At 43.1% G+C, this 16610-nt stretch overlaps 1 protein-coding gene across 2 annotated transcripts in view; it reads right to left on the minus strand.

Moving 5' to 3' along the window:
• The window catches only part of PAH (phenylalanine hydroxylase), a 74981-nt gene that overhangs the window by 45595 nt on the left and 12776 nt on the right, over positions 1–16610 (minus strand). Inside the window, exon 3 of one of the 2 annotated variants that reach the window (XM_007130805.4) lies at positions 6045–6228. The exons of the other annotated variant lie outside the window; for it this stretch is intronic. Within the exon in view, the coding sequence (XP_007130867.1) occupies positions 6045–6228 (184 nt within the window). The remainder of the gene's footprint in view (positions 1–6044; positions 6229–16610) is intronic. 2 annotated transcript variants of the gene reach the window in all.

Below are 16610 nucleotides of genomic sequence, written 5' to 3' on the forward strand. Positions count from 1 at the left end.
CTCACGGGCCCAGCCGCTCCGCGGCACGCGGGATCCTCCCGGACCGGGGCACGAACCCGCGTCCCCTGCATCGGCAGGCGGACCCTCAACCACTGCGCCACCAGGGAAGCCCCATGGTGGCCTTTCTTTACCAAAGATCAGGAGTTCGGGGATTCTGGCTTTGCCTCAACCGTAAGATTCACCGGGTATCCTTAGAAAAGACTCAGGGACAAGTTTACTGACCATTTTGCATGGATCCTTTATGCCAGGCGCATTGTGCAAAGTATATCACAGAATCCACACAACCGCACTGGCACACAGATATCTTCATTTTACAGACGAGAAAAGCTAGGCCCACAGAGGGAGAGCAACTTGGCCAAAACAACTACAGCCCTGGAACTGAACTGGAAAAGTGAAGACTCCAAAATCCACACCACGGTTCAAGTGTATCACTGTCTCACTTCCTAATGTTGAGAATGAGAATCGTGTTATCTGTTGCCCTAGCTATCTGAGTTGACTGTTGCAAAGCTTCAATGAGACAACCTAAGGGGAAAATCATTTGGATTTGGCATGCAAATAAGGAATTCCTGTTAGAATGAAAGCCTGCTTATAATCTTATGGTCTTCCTCAGCTTGAAGCCCTGCGACCTGGTAAACAGACTGGCTACAAAAGCAGCATTTACTCGGGATCTCCCCTTGCCAGTGAAGAGAGCTGCCTCTGACAGATTGCGAAGGAGCAAGGCCTGGACCGGCTTCCAGCTGCAGGGTTGATGCCACCTTCCCCTCAGTGGGCTTATCCTCTCAGCTGCGGGTCTGCTTGTCTCCATGAGGCAGAGTGGAAATGAAAGTCCCATCCTCAGCTGCCAGAGGACTTCCGGCAACATCGACACAGGCAGCAAGCATCCCGGTAGACTGGAAAAGGCTGTCAGTCAACCCTGTGGGTCTTTACAAACATGCAGACCCTGGGTCTCCTGCAGGCCCAGGGCCACGAACATCTACAGCCCTGAGGCACACTTGGGGCTGAGTGAAACGCACGGGAGGAGGTTTGGAAGTGAGGAGGGGGACAAAGGAAAGACGATGGAAACAGAACAGAGGACCAAAGGGAGAGAGAGAGGAAAAGCAGGCACAGGTGACAGAAATGGGCAAAACCCCCGACCATCTGGACCCCCTCCGGCCCTAAGCAGCTTCTCTCTACAGCTACAGGGTGTCAACTCTTTGGGAGCAATGGCCCTTTTGAAAATCTTCTCTCCTAAAAACTATGCATGCAGGTGCACATGTACCATTTTGCCCAAAATCCCAGGGGCTTTTCAGACTCCTCCGAGGAGCCCTATCCTCCCTCCTCCCACGATGGATCTGAAACTTCAGCATTATCATGGCACTGCCTTTCACGGCAGCAATGTTGAAGCAGAAAAGGGAAAAACTCAAGAGGGCTGGGAGGGGAGAGGGGCATATATGAGGGAAGGAATAAATATAATGATGTTACTTTGTCTTCTCACACTTAAATCTTTGTCTTCTCCACTTAAATCATTGCTTCAGGAATTAATCCAAATAAGAAGACAAATAAAATCATAAGAGCCCCTAGGCTAGATATAGGTAGTAGATAGAGAGATGAATAAATAAATAAATAGCCTTTCTACTCCCCACAGAAAATTACAGTGGTCCTGGCAGTCTGGACTCCCTTTGTTTCCACAGCAAGACCCTTACAATCACCACAGCATGAATGAAATCTACTCAATGGCCAACTGCTCTTGGAAAATAACGCCGAACAGATAAATTTCTCAAAAGGTGATGATCCTACACCTCTGTCTAGCCAAGTCATTTTGCCCATCTGCTTCTTCTGGCTGCAATCTGGCTCCATGTAGGAATTTTCCATCCCCCACCCCCCCGCCCCGCTCAATGTAATGCCATGCAGAAGACTCAAAGGGAAAGGTAAAAGGATTAGTAGATTGATCGATGGAAGATATTAATGCTCTTTCATGTTGGGTTGAAGAAGGATTTGAGGTCATCAGGAGAGAGGGTAGCAGGAGAATAGACCTCAAGTATTCAAAAGACCCTCTGCATTAAAATCCTATTAAACTCCCATCAGCTTCTCTAGGAGGTATTTTAGAAGGTTGGAGTTTCTTTAACATGTCACCATAATTAGCCTTCCCTTAAGCTGTTTTGGGTGGGGAACTTTAGCAATTAAGAAACTGAAAACTTTCATTTTCTAGCGCCCACACGGCCTTTTGAATGGTTTGAAAACTAGGATGGAAAGTGGTTTAGCCTAATTGATTTGAGGGGTTCAGATCTCTCCCCTTCAACCTGCTGTCAGACTCGCCCCTGAGATCTGAGCCCCTCAATAGAAAGGGCATTTTGTCAAGTGAAAGAATCAAAGGTTCGGATCTATGATGATGCTTTTCTTCTTCTAATCATTCTCCCGTGGAGTTTGACGGAGAGAACAACTCTGCAAAGGGATGGTTGTTTCCCCTAAAAAGATCTGTTTCTGGGCCCAGATTCCAGTTCACAAAAACTACCCCAGAAACCCAAAGGGCCCGTGTCTCTCAGCAGGTGCAAAGCTGGGCTGTTTCAGCATCACTGCATCGAGAGCAGCCGGTCCGTTACGTGGACACGAAGGTCAGGAAACCGTGTCAGGGAGTGGCAGCCAATATGGGACAGGGTGAACAACCATCCAAAGACATAAGGGTCGAGAAACACGTGTTGTTTTAAAGGGTTAGTCTGAGCAGTTTTTTCCTCACTAGGTAAAATATCAATCCAACGTTAAACATCAACGCCCTGCCATTTTGAGCCCCGCCAGGGAATCAAACCTGTGCCACGTTCCACCTCTGATGAGCCCAACACTGATGACGTGGTGCCTCTGTGTCAGAACGCTGGCTTCTTCACTTTCACAATTGCTGGGTCCTCAGAGTTAAAAGTGGAGAAGAGGCCCAATTCCACCAGCCGTGTCTCCGTCACAGCACCCGCCCCTCTTCTGTATTCACCTGGCTGTCCTGTCATCCTCTCCAGCCTATGAGCTCACAAAGGACAGGCCGTGCTGACTCTCTCTCCTTCCAGCTCCAAGCACGGTGCCAGGCACAGAGCAGTGTTAGACATCCGCTTGCCCACAGCTGCACAGAATTCACTCTGTGCCTTAAGGCAAGTCACGGCCTCCATTTTTTATGATGAAAAATTAAGGAGTCTGTTGGGCTGCCTGACCTGTGAGGTTATTTTCTACTTCCCAGAATCTCTGTAAACGTAGTTGCACACAGGCTGGCTTTTCATGGCTCCCGTACTCAGGTCATAATTTATAATAACAAGGATGATGAAGCTAAGAATGGAGAACTTCTGTTAAGCCCTTAAACATGCTCGGTGCTGTTCTCAGTGCTCCACTGGTGCTATTTCATTAATCTTGTGAGGCAGAGACTCGCGCTCCCATCCGATACAGTGATAGACTGTGGTGATCAGTAATTTGCCCAAAGTCACACCAAGTGTGTATCCTGGTTCCAGAGTCTGGGCTCCTAATTGTTCTTCCACATCCTATTTCTGAGCCTCCCGTTCAGGCTGCCAGCCCTTCAGCTGATTTCTACGCATCTTCCCTGCCTCCCCAGGGGGCTGCCTGCCTGCCTGTCAGTTGCTTTGATTTCCTACCCCAGGGCGCCAGCTGGCCTGGCCTCTACCTGCTCTGAGCAGAGGCAGAGATTTGACCCACGATTAGCAGGCCCTTTGCCCTGAGGGCCTGTGGCTCCTGTTGGGAGCAGGTGGCCGGAAAAGCAAGAGAAGGCCGTCATCAGGGCAGCAGCTCACTTGGGAGGTGGAAGAGGAAGGAAGGCAGATAGGGTTAATCTGAGGAGGAATTCCAAGCACCCGCCCCCAGTAACCAGAGACCGAGTGCATCGCTGTCTACCCTGGGCAAAGGCAGAAGCCCAGGATGGGCTTCCTTGTCTTGGTTACAGCCACAGGAGGACACGAGCAGGAAGAGAAGAGGTCTCCTAGGATGGCCTCGGAGGTGTCTTTTGGAGAATGTTTCAATGGCCTATGCAAAGAGGTGGGTCTTGTCTCATTTTAAAGCATCTCTGCCTACTAACATACTATTTTCAGGTACAGAGCCTGAAATCCTCTTGAGCTAGTCTTCAATGTTTTGGCAAGAAAAAAGGCTTTTGATTTTACAGTAGAAAAAAATTTTTGATTATATAGGAAAAAAGTAGTTCATCTCAACAATCACACTTCTAAGTATTTACTTAAATGAGTCGAAAACTTATGTCCACAGAAAAACCTGCACATGAATGTTTAACAGCCTTACCCATGGATAAACAAGATGTGGTACATCTACACAATGGAACATTATTCAGTAATTATAAAAAATGAGCTATCGAGTCACAAAAAGGCATGGAGGAACCTTGCTATGTAAAAATAAAACAGCCTAAAAAGGATATATTCTCTATGATTCCATATTCATAATGCATGACATTCTGGAAAAGTCAAAATCACGGAGACAATAAAAAGATGAGTGGTTGCTGGGTGGGGGGGATAAGGAGGGAGGTTTGACAGGTGGAGCACAGGACATTTTTAGGGCATTGCAACCATTCTGCATGAGATGTCATGGTGGATACATGACGTTATGCATTTATCATAACCAACAGAACTATACAATGCAAAGCATGATCCCTAATGTATAGCCTTTAGTTAATAATAATGTATTAGCATGGCTCATCAATTTAACAACCATCACATACTCTCATTTATCCAGCCGGGCACTGTTCTAAGCACTGACTATGGAAGATCTCATTTAATCCTCACAAAAGCCCTATGAAACATTGAGGTCAGAGCAGTTAAAGAGACTTGTCAAGGGTCTCAAAGCCAATAAGTGGAAAAAGTAGGACTTGAACTGAAGCCTGTCCAACCCCAAGCCCATACTCCTAATTCCTACACTCTACTGCCCTACTCTCCTCCAGGGCACATCATTTACATTTTGTAATAGGGAAGAACAAATCTGACTCCATATTAGAGCTGTTTCTTTTCCTTTAACCTGTGTACTCTGTTGCTTGTGCTTAGTCATGATGGCTTTGCTTGTTTTGTAAAAGAATGTTGCCTATAGCCTGAAATATACAGGATAGCCTATTCTCAGGGCTCTGACCTTTAAGAGTTTATACATACAGGGATAACTAGTTGCAGAACAGAGAATAGTATTTGTTTTGTTGGAGGTTTATAGGAATATCATGACCTGACCTACGTGGACACCTGCAAGAACAAAGGACTCCTGCGCCAGGAAGTTTGCAACAAACAAACCCTTTCGCCTTTTTAGTATCAAAGAAGGCCTGAATTCTTTGATAAGGTAAAATGGTTCTTTGAGACACTAGTCTGCAATCTTCTCTGTCTGCGGGCTTTCTGAATAAAGTCGTTATTCTTTGCCCTAACAACTCACGTCTCCTGATTTATTGGCCTGACATGACCGGAGCAGAACTAGTTTGGACTCAGTAGCAATGTCAGTAAGGAAATAAGGGGTCAGAGCAAGTCTTGACAACTGCTCTGTTTAGCCATTCACTCACAAGCATTTGCTGAGAGCTGTGTATTAAGCACTGTACAAAACTCTGAGGATATTAACATAGGTAAGAGACTCTCCCTGCCCACGAGGAGCTTGTAATCTAGTGCAAGAGACAGAGAGACAGTGAAAGAACAAGGAGCCAAGGAGCTCCAGCTCCAGAATTGACACGTCATGAGAAGGACTTGGGGAGAGGCTATGAGATGAAATGGAGATAACTAAAGAATTTGTCCTGAAATTATATTTATATAGAAAGCACCCTGGATACCCTAATCACCCTACCTCTAGAAATTAGGAAATTGAGAGCAAAATAATCCACGAATGAAAAATATATGAAAACTGAAGCAGAAGACAACTAATATAAGAAACAGCTATCTTGAGGAAGGGGGAAAAGAACATTTATTAAATGTCTAAATATGCCAGGTACTCGTCTGAGTCCCTAACCTATATCCTCTCACTTAATCCTGGTCTTCCAGGGTAGGGATTATTTTTGCCATTATTTTATGATGAGAATGTAGGGTCATCTGTGTTACAAAATTCCTGTCTCTTACCTGTGTCTTTCTTCTTATCCCGGGAAAGCTCATGCACAGTGGCACCAATGTCATGCCTTAAGATTCTGATGATGTTTGCCAGAGCAGGCATGCTGCGTTTATCCAGATAGGTGAAAAATTCATACTCATCTTTCTTTAAACGTGAAGGTCTTGATTCAATGTGGGTCAGGTTTATATCATTCTCCTAGAAAATAGGTGTAAGGGAGTATATGAAGGGGGCAGTCACTGGAATTGACACAGATCAAACACTCAAAACCAGAGCAAAACACAACGAAAGGAGAAGAGATGAGTAAGAGGAGTTCTTTTTTTGTGTGTCTTTCGTTTTTTAAAAATAAGACTAGGGCTTCCCTGGTGGTGCAGTGGTTGCGCGTCCGCCTGCCGATGCAGGGGAACCGGGTTCGCGCCCCGGTCTGGGAGGATCCCACATGCCGCGGAGCGGCTGGGCCCGTGAGCCATGGCCGCTGGGCCTGCGCGTCCGGAGCCTGTGCTCCGCAACGGGAGAGGCCACAGCAGAGGGAGGCATGCATACCACAAAAAAAAAAAAAAAAAAAAAAAAAAAAAAAAAAATAAGACTAGAAGAAAGTCTTTAACACTGCAGAAGTTGTTTACCTTTTCTTCTGCAAAACCAAATAACTAATCACAAGAGGTGGGGGAGACAGTTCAAATGCCACAGAATTTAATCACATGGAAATCTGCTCAAGGCTTAGAGTTGCAAACATAAGATTTCAATGGGTCAGTGGTTGCCAAAAATATTTACACAGGAAAACCTCCTTTCCTGAATGACATCTCACAGAATCTCAGTAATAGTACCTCAATAAATCAATCAATAAATACAAGCAACATTGTTCTGCTTGAATAGAGTCCACAGGAGTCAGGCTTCTTGGGTTTAAATCAAAGTTCTGAATTATATTGGCTATGAGACCTTATAAAATGTACTTTCACATTTCTAACCATCAGTTTCTCCATCTGTAATTTGGTGGTACTATGGTACCTGCTTCGTAAACTTGTTGGAAACATTGGATGAGATGATACAAACACATTGTCAGGTACTTAGTAAATGCTCAGTTAAAATTATCCAGTATAATACCATTCATATTTTTATATAATTACTTTTCATTCAAGTTATGCCACAAATGTATATGTGGCGCCTACTAGGTACTGATCACTCTGCAAGGTGGTTGGGATAAATCAGTGAACAAAACAGACAAAGGTATTTTCCTTTATAAAGCTTCCATTCAAGTTGTGAAGAGACAAACAACAAACATAAAAGAGAACCCATTTGTGTATTATTTTATAATCATTATAATGATAAAGGCTAAGGAAAAAATACAAAGCAGAGCAGGATGAAGGGAACGGACAGTCCTGGGATGGAATGAGGGAGATTACAGTATTTAATAGAGTGGACACATGAGGCCTCATTGAAAAGGGAAGGCTCATGTACAGGCATTCATTAAATGCCACAAAAATAATACTCAATAAAATTTCTCAACTTCAATGCCTTTAGCTGGTGGTACTTTAGTTATTATGGGGTTTCTCATTTAAGAAAAACTATTTACTTAAATTGGTCCTCAAATTTGAATGTGTGGTACTCATCTGCTACTTATTCAAAAGGCTGATTTCATTGACAGTGCTGTTCTTTGTGAAGAAAACCAAGTCTCTTTACTTTATTAAAATAAAAACAAGGGCGTGGCCCCAAACATTGAAATGGACAAAATGTACCCAGAAAAAATGTTTAACTTGAATAACTCTATACTTTCAAAGAAATGCAATTCATCGACCTTGTAGTTCAAGAGGTGTATCTTTTTTTTTTTTTTTTTTTTTTTTTTTTTGTGGTTTGCGGGCCTTCCTCTGCCGCGGCCTCTCCCGTTGCGGAGCACAGGCTCCGGACGCGCAGGCCCAGCGGCCATGGCTCACGGGCCCAGCCGCTCCGCGGCACGTGGGATCCTCCCAGACCGGGGCGCGAACCCGGTTCCCCTGCATCGGCAGGCGGACGCGCAACCACTGCGCCACCAGGGAAGCCCGATATCCCATCACTTTGGGTGTATTCTATTTGTTAGAAATCAGTCACTAGTCAATATGAATACCAGGGGGCCATTTCAGAAGACCGCCTACCACAGCAGCCATGCAACCTTGGTAATGACACGCTTTTGTTCAATTTCCTCTTTTACAAAGAGGGCTACTAATAGGACCTACCTGATGAGGCTGTTGTGATAAAAAAAAAAAATGAGAATATGCACATCAGTGGCTTAGGAAAGTAATAACAGAAGTCAGTGTATGCTATTACTGTTACTTTTTAGTTATGCCATCTCTTCTGCATGTAGATTCCTTATTTGTAAAGTAACTGAGGATTAGATGATCTCCAAGTCCCTTTGTAAACCCAAGGAATCTATTGATTCAGTAGCCCCTGGAGTTTAACACTTCTTGGACTCAACATTAGTGTTTTTTTCCTCATCCTTATAATATCTCATTATGATCATGTTTTCAAAACTTGTTGTTATTGAAGGAGCTGTCTTATTATTAATGTTTGGAGCAATGCAAACACGGATGTAGGGCCCGACCCTAAGGGTCAGGAGATACATTTTAAGAGTTAATATCGTCCCCATACTGCTATTCAAGACACTGCAGGCAAGTCCTTCAACACTTCTCAGGCTCAGTTTACCTCATGGGTGGGGGTAGGTGAGTTGGACTGGATGATCTCTAGTACCCCTTCTAGTTATAATAGTCTTTGGACATAATTTCCATTTGCTGCCTATACTGGTCCTTAATTTTTCTTTCCATGTATTTCATACATATTTACTTAGGGACAACTTTCTGAGTTAGTTTTCAGGCATTTTATAGAATATCCTCAATTTCATAAAGATTACAGGTTTGATAGAAATATAGTTATATAACTTTAGAAGGAGCTATTAAAATATAAAGAAAATTGTGAGAATTAGTAAACCTCCAGGATATCCTTACAGAGACCATTTCTATAAAGTCAAAGAAAAATGAAGTCACGTGATTTCATCTGTGTGCATCAGGGGAAAAATGTCTCCCAGTTGAAGAAAAAGATTTTGGGGCCTTTGGACTGACTGGAATCCAAAGTGAAAATGAAACTGGATTTTTTTTTTTTTTTTCCTGTAACAATCCTAGTCCTTGGATTGTAATAGTAATTTCCTGAGGTCTAACTTGTGCCTTCTTAGAAACTCTAGACATATATAAGCTGCTGCAATAATATGAGGAAACTTGAGTTAAAAACAAACAAACCAGACATTGTCCATCCAAAGACGTTCAATCTCTTCCAGTCATTTTGGTAGGATGCTATTATAGCTTCATCAGTTTTGAAGTTCCATTTCTGAAACTAGCTGCAGGATCTGAGGCAAATCCCTTTGAACATGCTCATTGATTGAAAACTCTGTCCATTTTCTGAAAACAAATCCATATTCAAAGAAATATCATTTAAAAGTAAGCACAGTGGATTGAGTAAATCAAACTGGTTAATACTTAGCATGTAAAGAACAACGTGAGAGTGGTTTTATGTTGTACTTAAAAACTAGCTCTACAGGCAGTTCAAAAGATAACCTCAAATTGTTTAGAATGAGGAGTCTACACTGAAGAAAAACTCTTACATGCTTTTTGATGTTTCTGAAAAAAATACCACTTTCAGTTTGTATGAAGTGCTACTTGAACCTGAAGCATCTTTACAGTCGATTCAAATTCTGGTTCTGCCCCTTTGGAACTGTGTGAAATTAGTACCCCTGGACTTCATTTTCACTTATAATATGGGGATCCTCCCAGACCGGGGCGCGTACCCGGTTCCCCTGCATCGGCAGGCGGACGCGCAACCGCTGCGCCACCAGGGAAGCCCTAGCAAGAGGTGTATCTTTTTTCTTGATGGTTAGTGGCATATGGTTGAAGAGCACAGGTATAATTACAATAACAATACCTTTTTGCATTTGAATATCACTTTACAGTTTAGAATTATTTTCTGTGACCTTCCCAACAAACCTCTGAAGAGGTTAAGGAAGATGTAAAAAATGAAATCAGAGATAAAGAGGCGTTGTTAAAAGTGGCTGGAGAGGGAGGCCCTTTTCCTCTAATCTCAGACATTGGTCTTCTAACCACACAGCCTTTCCTGCCAGAGATAACGGTGAGCACCCCTCAAATATCAGCTTTTATCATTGTTATTGCTATTATGCCAAACCCCCGCAAATGAAACCTCTGGGTATAGTAAACACAGTAATAAGCATTCCTACGCAGGCACCCTTGCTGCTCTTTCTTCCTCATAATTTTCAGGGGTACATGATGGAGCTATTATTATTATTTTTTTTTTTTTCCTTTCTTTGCGGTACGCGGGCCTCTCACCGCTGTGGCCCCTCCCATTGCGGAGCACAGGCTCCGGACGCGCAGGCCCAGCGGCCATGGCTCACGGGCCCAGCCGCTCCGCGGCATGTGGGATCCTCCCGGACCGGGGCACGAACCCGTGTCTCCTGCATCGGCAGGCGGACTCCCAACCACTGCGCCACCAGGGAAGCCCATGGAGCTATTATTTATGGGCACCAGCTGCGGAGAACACACCCCCTGACCAGGTAACCCAATGTGGGAGTCCCGACTAGAGAGAGAGTATGTGGAGGAGAGAAGGTCAGAGAGATAGCGGTTGCTCTAAAGCGTTTTATGCAAACAGAGGTGACCTCCTAAAGGCCGCCAAGAGCAATGTCATCCTTCTTGGCTCAGGATGATAGAGAATGGTTAAGCTCCGCCCGCTATTTACCTAAGTTGAAACTTCAAATGAAGAGATAACCAATTTCTGCCTTGTGTAGAGCAGAGAAAACAGCAAAGCCAAGAACCAGGAGTGCACACACCCTTCGCATGGTTATTTGCGAGACAGTATGGGAGGGCGGGTGGCGTAGGAGGTGAGAAAGGGTGTAGAGTGAAAAAAAGGCTGGCAGGCAGACTACAGGCTGATAATGTTCCCCACCCATACCCCACCGCTCGCAATGTGACAGCACTTCCAGAGAGAAGCCTCTCACTTTGGGAATAGCCATAGGACAATGTATGCCCCATGACTCAGTCTTTATAATTCTGGAGACCTAACTTATGGGAAAAAGTTTTACCTAAATTTGTAAGCTGACTAAATTCCCATAATAGGGGAATGGTTAGGTGGACTGCAGTGTAATCATTCAGTGGAGATTATGCAACTATTAGAAAGAAACCAACAACAACATGCATAAAATACAGCACCAGTAAGCATTCCAAGATATGAGTGATAGTCTCTAGATGATGGGCCTAGGGGTGATTTTTGTCTCCTTTCTATTTTCTTTTTTATCACAGTTCAACTTTTCTAAAAACAACATTTATTACTTTCATAATGAAAATTTAACTTTCTCCCTTAAATGGTTATAATGACAGCCACTTGGGAAAATACGATAGATATAGATATGTTATCATTCAAATATGTTTTAAAAAATTATGCCCAGGCCAAGGGAAAAAAGTCTAGAATGAAATGCATCATGATGAGTTACGACGAGTGTATCTTCTATTTATTTGCCAAATGTCTTATAATATTACACATATAATGAAAATTAAATTATATCTTTTAAATGTGAGTGAAATTTCTGGCTAAGACTATCCAGCCAAATTTTTTAAATGATTTCTTTCCCATTTGAATCAATTTGTTAACAATTAACTCTCTAGCTTGGCATGCAATTTCCTTAGTGGAGTTTTTCCAGTTTAATAGTGTGGATCCTTAGATAGATACCAATAATTTTGGTTGCTAAGAGAGGCTTTAGAAATGAACCTCCAAACCTGATTATGATCTTAGTTACCTTTTAGTAAATGAATTTTTATTTTTAAATAAGGGCTCTACGCAGGTGAAAAATTGACCCCTACACACTCACCACATCGTGGGGGAGGGATAAAGAAAGAATTCTTTGTGTTAATCCACGTGGACATCTTAGCAGAGGCAAGAAAGGTTTAGAGTTAAACATTCCAAAGGCAATTTCACAATTTGTCCAGTAGTTAATTTCTGCGTACAAGATGGCTGAGCAACAACTTGATTACTCAGAACTCTTGAACAGACAGTGTGGGGACCAGGGAAAAGCAGAGTGGAATGAACAGTCTATTTGAACAAGAGTTGACCAGAAACCCCCTTCTGCTCCCATCCATGAGGAAATCTTTCTAAAAGGGGATTCGTCACAAGTGGATAAAGCTATAGATACACAGAATGAATATGATGAATTGTGAAAAGCAGATTCATGCTTCTGGACCTTTTCTTGACCTCCAGCTTAGGGCCCCTTCCTCTCCTCCTCCATTTCATTCCTCGAGGAAAGAAGAATGGTACAGCGAAAAGCATGTGAGCTTTGGAACTAATCTGAGTTCAAATTCTGTTCTGCTACTCACTACCTTTGGATACTTTCGTTGGCCATTCTCAACTTTTGTTTGTCTGTGTTTAAAATAAAAATCATAATATTACCTGGCAGTTTAATGAGAAATAAAAAGAGGGAAAGTACCTAGCACAATTGTGGCTTCGTTCACAGATACTCAGTAAGAACTCATTATACACTATCTTTCTCAACCTGGTATAGAGACACATTTCCCTGGGAATTGAAACACATTAAGCTGATGGGTCATTTTACCCTTTCACGTTTGCTTTACCTTAAACTTTTCTCAGCTTTTTCCCTGAGAGCATGTTTTAGAAAGGAGAAGGAAATGCTGAGCATATTGTCAGATGAGACTAGACTGGAAAGGGGGAGCTTCTTGGACCCCCTACATGCTGTTGCCTTGGCATAAGTGCAAATGAAGTTATGTCCTGGCCTGTTTCAGACCTTTCTGGGGGCAACATCAAAGACAGTCACAAACGATGTCCCACGTCATTGGTCTCAAGTAAACGGACAGGAGGCTTTCATAACTCAGCCGATCCAGCACCTTCCTTGTGCCAAACACTGTCCTAGGTGCTGGGCTACAACAGCGAACAAAGCCAGAAAAACCTGGGGACTTCCCTGGTGGTCCAGTGGTTAAGACTCCATGCTCCCAGTGCAGGGGGTGAGAGTTTGATCCCTGGTCGGGGAACTAAGATCCCACATGATGCATGGCGTGGCAAAAAAAAGTAAAACAAAAATCAAAACAAAAACAAAAAAGCAGGAAAAATCCCTGCCCTCCTGGAGCTTACATTCTTGAAGGAAGAGACAAACAATGACTGTGATAAATAAGTAAAATACACTGCCTTCAGATGGAACAGACAAAAATAAGCAGGAAAGAGGGACAGAATATTCCAGGGGTTCAATGGAAGTGCCATTTAAACAATGGGGTCAGGAAGTCCTCAAAAAATAAACAGGTGACATGTAAGCATAGACCTGAAGTCAATGAGGGAGTAGGTCATGAGGGAACAGCAAGTGCAACGGTCCTCGGGTCAGATATTGTGTAATGTGACTGAGGACCATCAACGAGGCCAGCGTGACAGGGGCAGAGGGAGCACGGCGCAGAAGGCAATAGGACGTGAGGCAGAGAAGTAACCAAGAATGACCTATCGGCTGTTATCTTAACTTTAATTTTCACTTGGAGTGATATTAAGAAGCTATGAAAGGTAACAGGGCAGAGAGAGAGACATCCTTTGACTCATGTTTTCAAAGGAGCAGTCTGGCAGCTATTTTAAGAATAGACTGGGTACTTCCCTGGCAGTCCAGTGGTTAGGACTCTGCACTTCCACTGCAGGGGTCATGGGTTCGATCCCTGGTCGCACGGCACAGTCAAAAAGGAAAAAAAAAAAATGAAGAAAAAGACGACGAAGAATGGACTGTTGTGGGACAAAGGCAGAAACAGTGTGGGGACTAGGTCAACATTTGGGGTGAGAAATGTTAACTACAAAGATAAGTCTCACGGAAGTACAGGCAGGGCCTCCTGTATATTTTACTGATCTCCTCTCACGAGAGGGCCAGCAACAGCCCTAGCTGACCAGGAGTCTGAAAATTAAACCCACTGGGCTGAACAGGAAAGCAGGAGAAGCACAATTAAATTCTAGAGGGAGCTCAAGATCATCTCCCACTCTACTGTGGAGAAGAGTTCTTGGGCAGGTTCAAGCTGAACTTTCAGAAGGATTCACGCCCTGGAGACCATCTTTGGGGATCCCACTCTTGCTTCTCCTGGAAGGGTCTCTGTTGTAATCGCTTGGTCTTTTCTTCCCTCAGTCTTGTCCCTCTTTGTTAGGTTATTTCTTCCCCACCCTCCCTTCCATGTGGTCGGGATTGTGTCCAACTCGGAGGGAACCCCTTCCTGGGGAAGAGCCGGGCTAGCAGCTTAATCCAGGCTCTTTTCAAGGCTTTAGAGAAAAGAGCTTTCTTGTCCCAAGTTCCCCTTTCTCCCTTTTCTTGCCACTGGAGAGAGAAAATCAAAATGGCCCAGTGGCCTGTTTCAGTCCAGGCTACTGATGCGCCATCACAGTCATGTGCCATCAATGGACCACAGCACTCTGTCTACATTTTCACAATGTGGGATCTAACTTCATGATGAAAGTTTAGAAAGTCAGCTCCGTGTTGCTGTTTCTCAAATATGCCCAGCTTTGAACAGGTTAGCACCTGAAAACAGTGCCAGTTTTCCATTTGAGGTTCTTCTATTCAATAGCTAGATCATCAAACCTACACAAAATGTTTAGGGCAGCACCATTTGCATGGACAAATAATGGAAGCAAGCTAAATATCCACCAACAGGAAATATGGTCACACGATGGAAGATATGGGAAAATGAGCAAGAATATATGTGCAAATATCAAAATAATGTTCCCCACCTTCTCCCCAAAAAGAAAACTGTAGACGGATGGTTACAATATGATTCCAATTTTATGAAGATTAAAAGCTTGCAGGATAAACAACAAGGTCCTACTGTATAGCACAGGGAACTATATACAATATCCTGTGATAAACCATAATGGAAAAGAATAAGAAAAATATATATATATTTACATATATTTATTCCTTTGTATATTTTTTATATATATAAAATGAATCACTTTGCTGTACACCAGAAATTAACGCATTGTAAATCAACTATACCTCAAAAAAATAAAACAAAACTTGCCAAACCATACCATATATCTTAATGGATATCTCTGTATAACAAAGTCTAAAAAGATGCACGGGAATATTATGTATCAAATTCAGATTAATAGCTACCTCTGAGGAGGGACGTGCATGGAGAAGCGGTACCCAGGGACTGTAGTCATTTCTGTAATGATGTATTTCTTAAGCAGGGAGTGAGTTACATGGACGTTCTTTATATCATTATCTATATTTGGGGGTTTAAATAAGATGAAAAAGTCATCTGGGTTGTAAGAACTTTCTTCCCCCCAGTGGAACTCAAGGCTCTTCTTATTTTGATTAAAGATGGAATGTTCCCTGTAAACATTTTACTGCCATAACTGCTCTGGACCTAAGGCCACAGGGGCAAAAGCAAACCTTGTGATTCACTCTTGATCCTGTCCTGCTCACCAGACCCAGGGGTCACAGGCAGGACATTAAAGTCCAAACTTTAGAGTAATAAACATCTCGTATCTGACCGAATGTCTCCTCTGCGATCCCACCTCTATCTCCAGGAACACTGAGGTTGGTAGATGGTAAGGGGATTTGAGGATTCTGTGACCTGGCCACTTGTTTATTCTCTCAACTCAAGTCATCTGTTTCTTCATTCTGGAATGTACGTCCCCCCTTCCTCTCCCATGGCCAACCCTCTAGGTTTCAGCTTAAACATTCTATCTGCAAGAAACCTCCCCTGGCCAATTTTGCCCTAAGCCTGGGTTAAGAAAGCTCATGGAAGCTTGAGCTCCTCCACGTTCTAAAGCGGCAGAGACTGACTGCCTGGCTCTTCGCAGTCTCCTCAGCACCTATATACGGTCTGACAACAGCCGATACCCAGAGACTGTCATACAGAGTGAAGTAAGTCAGAAAGAGGAAGACAAATACCGTATATTAATGCATATATGTGGAACCTAGAAAAATGGTATAGATGATCTTATTTGCAAAGCAGAGATAGAGACACAGACGTAGAGAACAAATGTATGGCCACCAAGGGGGGAAAGGGGGGTTGGATGAATTGGGAGATTGGGATTGACATATATACACTATTGATACTATGTATAAAAGAAATAACTAATGAGAACCTACTGTATAGCACAGGGAACTCTACTCGATGCTCTGTGGTGACCTAAATGGGAAGGAAGTCCAAAAAAGAGGGGATATATATTCGTATAGCTGATTCACTTTGCTGTACAGTGGAAACACAACATTGTAAAGCAGCTATACTCCAATAAAAACAAACAAATAAACAAAACCCAGCCGATACTCAAAGTACATTAACTGAATGCATAAATGAGAAAATAAGAGCTCATTGACTATCTGATAAGGGGAAGGCGTGGGTCATCTGGGCAGAGGTCACACATAGAAAGTGAATGTGACAAATATAGACTGTATATGTCACATTTAGACTGTAAACAAATATACAGATTTGTTTTCAAAAGACCAGTCTACCATGAAAATGGAAGGTGAACTTGGAAGCAGTTTTTACCTCTTAGTGTCTAGCCTTGGGCAGATTGCTTAGTCT

Source organism: Physeter macrocephalus, chromosome 6 (genome assembly GCF_002837175.3).
Source record: "Physeter macrocephalus isolate SW-GA chromosome 6, ASM283717v5, whole genome shotgun sequence".
Lineage (NCBI taxonomy): Eukaryota > Metazoa > Chordata > Mammalia > Artiodactyla > Physeteridae > Physeter > Physeter macrocephalus.